Source organism: Propithecus coquereli, unplaced genomic scaffold, assembly GCF_000956105.1.
Source record: "Propithecus coquereli isolate 6110/MARCELLA unplaced genomic scaffold, Pcoq_1.0 Scaffold70, whole genome shotgun sequence".
NCBI classification, from domain to species: Eukaryota; Metazoa; Chordata; class Mammalia; order Primates; family Indriidae; genus Propithecus; species Propithecus coquereli.
The window spans coordinates 5053698-5057272 of NW_012153063.1; the positions used below are offsets into that span (position 1 = coordinate 5053698).

A 3575-nucleotide genomic window follows, 5' to 3' on the forward strand; every position below is an offset into this window, starting at 1 on the left:
TCGAACTCCTGAGCTCAAACAATCCTCCCGCCTCGGCCTCCCAGAGTGCTAGGATTACAGGCGTGAGCCACCGTGCCCGGCCCAAACCACAACTATTTAAAGATAAATATCAAGCTTGGGATTTCAAACACTGTTTCCAAGGCTATAGATAAAACTTTATCTCAAGTACAGTTTGGTAAGCCAGGTAAAGGACAAAAGTCTTCAGTTAACCCTGTCCATGGACACACACACACACACACATACACACACACACACACACACTCTCTCTCTCTCTCACACTTGCATGCACACAAACACATAAAATGTGCAGTATAGTACTTTGTTCAATCTTTCTCAGAAATATGTACCTGAAATTCATGTTGTACCTTTGATTTAAACAAAACTGATAAAATTAACTGTTGAGAAAAAAATCATAAATATATCCTATCAATTTTAATAAAAAACACTAAAATAGTTTTGTGTGTAAATGTAAATTAATATGTATGCACACACGCTACAAACAAGACTTAGGAACATAGTATATTGGTTTAAAGATAATCAAAATGCTATTTTACACTGAAGAACAATCCTTCTAATGGCAAGAAACTTGGATACTTTGGATCTAAAAGAGGCATTTTATTTCTACAGAGAAAATTATTTTAGAAAAATAATGGGCTTTTTCCATTTTAATACTTGAAAAGTTGAGGTCATGTCATAAAGCTAGAGGAGCATAAAAATAAAGGTCTACAAATCATTTGTTGAGTTCCTACTGCTTACAAAAAGTTGATATGGGTGTGTGTACAAGATGTGCCTGTGTGGTGGCAGATACAATAGGATTAGACACTGCGGCCCAGTCCTAAAACTGTGAGAAAAACAATGTAGAGAATTAGTACATTTCTATCTCTAATGACTGCACTTAAACCTTGAAGAAAACAGTACAATGATCTCCCCTACTTCAACAAATTCTACTCTTGGTAAAACTTATTTCATCTATGTCCCTACTACAATACTGTCATCAATCCTAAAAAATATTATACCAAATATAATCAAATTAATTTATTATTCAATTTTACTCAGTTATCGCAGAGACGTTTTTCTTTATAGTTTATTTTTTTAACCATGTTCCAATTAGTTTGTCCTATAGAGTTTGTTACAGAGTCTAAATTTTGCCTCTCGAGGTGAGGTTTAACACATTCCTCTCTCTCTCTTCTGAATTCTATGGAAATTGAGAATTAGATTTCAATTGTTTCAACAATAGAATTTAGAGTATTTATGAGGAATGGATGATCTGCTTCTTAGATAACATCCTCTAATTGTCCCTCTTCTTAGCCAAGAATTTTGTAGAAGTTGGTTCAAAACTTAGTACGGCAAAGTAGTCAAATTCAGAATGCCTGCAGTCTAAAGAAGGAAACAGACATGGATATAATCAACTCTGATAAAAAGCAAAATACAATACACTTTTAGAGTGTTCCACAGTGCTTGCTGTTGTGTCAGTGTTAATAGAGTGAGAAAGTTTCAGCTTCTTCATGACCATAAAGCTGGTGTGGTCAGGGCAGCCCTTGGGACAACTCCATCAAACACGAGAGCTCTGTGGAACACAATTTGATCGATCATCTTGAAGATTCCTTCTAGCTCTAAACCTCAGAGTGATGATGAGCTGTATGGTACAATTCATAATGTTTTTGTAAACTCATGAATTTTCCTTAAAGCTATGCTTAAACAAGCTCGGGAATATTAAGCGGGAAAAAGATAGACACATAACATTGCAGCTACATTGAAGTATTTCTGGCTAGTCAGCAACTCCACAAGTAAGCTTAGAACAATGTATCCACATGCTTCACTTCCTCTTTCAAGCAAAACAAAACACTTGCCAGTGACAAGAATGGTATATTTGAAGGCAAGTGGTAAGTGACAGGAGAGCAACTCCAAATTTGGGCTGTTTTGTTTCATTAAATATACTGCTCATTTATTTAATATGTTCGTGTATTTTACCTTTGTAAATTTTTTTGTGTGCATGTGTTTTGTATTTTGTATTCTGCTGAGATTCATGCAACTGTTTCTTTAGGCACAGACAGCGCACATTGTCCTGGAAGATGGAACTAAGATGAAAGGTTACTCCTTTGGCCACCCATCCTCTGTTGCTGGTGAAGTGGTTTTTAATACTGGCCTGGGAGGGTGAGTAATGCTTTTATTCCAAGGCTTTATTCTTCCTTTATGTAGAGAAGTAACTGGACAATCTTACTCATGGTAGGAAGTTGAAATCACTACATCAAAATAAGAGATCAGATGCACGGCTTTAATATTTTTAATAATTATCAAATGTGGCCCAACCTAGTGTTTAAGATCGCTAACAGATGTATGGCAACAAAGATGAGGGTTGCTACAGAAATCACGTGGCTGGTCTTACCTAGTCAACAAATGTTTGTTTATCTGAGAACCAGGAGACTAAAGTTCTTGTCTCAATCCTAATGATAACTGATTACGTAACATTGAGAACATCATTTAAACTTTCTGAGTTTTGGTTTCCATATATAAAAAGTGAGGGGGCTGGATTAGATAGTAATTTACAGCTGGGGATTTAAAAAATTACATGCCTTAAAAACACATGACTAGATTGTTTCAAGAGGTTTCCAAGAGTGATTCAATCCTACTAATCTTCTAAGAAATATTTGATAAATTCTTTTGGGAAATTTAAGGTAGACTCTTAAAGATAATGGGGTGTTGGGTTAACAGATACTGAAGATATTGATCAACCAAACTTCCTTTATATTATTAACGTACATTCTTCCCTAAACTCTTGCATCTCTGTGTGAAATGAAGAATATTAGATGTTTTTAAAAATAGTTCCACTGGTGAGAACGTTAAATTACAGTGTATGAAACCCGTTTGCAAAGTTTTTCTGCACCAGGCAATTATTTAAGCTTTTCGACAGCACTAATTACTAGCTGTGTTAATATACCTGCCAACAAACAACTGTTTAATATAGATCAGAATGATGGAGGGCACTAGAGTTTTCTTCTCTGTGATAGATTACGGGTAATAAATCTTGTCACATCACAAAAGTCAAACAGGACCTGATGGATTAATTTGCTTCCAACACTGCAGTTCTCTAGGACAAGCTGTATTTATTCATTTAGTGGAGAGTATTGTAAGCATATGTTTAAAGGGAATGGCCAGTTCTTTTATGAAGAGAAAGAAGAAAGGGAGTAAAATCAAATTAATTAAAGATTTTTTTGATGTAGAAAAAGGCATTCATTTATAAGATTAGTCCACAGACCCTATTTTCCATTGAGAAATGCCGCTTTCATTCATTGCATGGCTCACTCAGTAAAGTGGTTGATAATTAAGGGGTTTATTTTGTTTTCTTTATCTTCAAGAAATGCATTTATACTGTGTGCAACCCTTGGTTAAAAAATTATCAGTTCCTGACAGGTGAGAAACATCTGAGAAATTGGCTGCCGGAAGCTGTGGATAAATACCACAGCACTTGAATTGCCCTAGGTATTGTGGAGCTGAAAGACTTAAATATTCTGTAGACAAAGTTAGTTCAGGTAGGAGTCAGTCTGGATGGGGTCGAAGAATTTATGGTCACTACT

At 35.5% G+C, this 3575-nt stretch overlaps 1 protein-coding gene across 1 annotated transcript in view; it reads left to right on the forward strand.

The window, feature by feature from the left end:
- The window catches only part of CPS1 (carbamoyl-phosphate synthase 1, mitochondrial), a gene marked incomplete at its 3' end in the record, with an annotated part of 194188 nt that overhangs the window by 22694 nt on the left and 167919 nt on the right, over positions 1-3575 (forward strand). The window contains exon 2 of the mRNA XM_012661215.1: positions 2045-2154. Within this exon, the coding sequence (XP_012516669.1) occupies positions 2045-2154 (110 nt within the window). The remainder of the gene's footprint in view (positions 1-2044; positions 2155-3575) is intronic.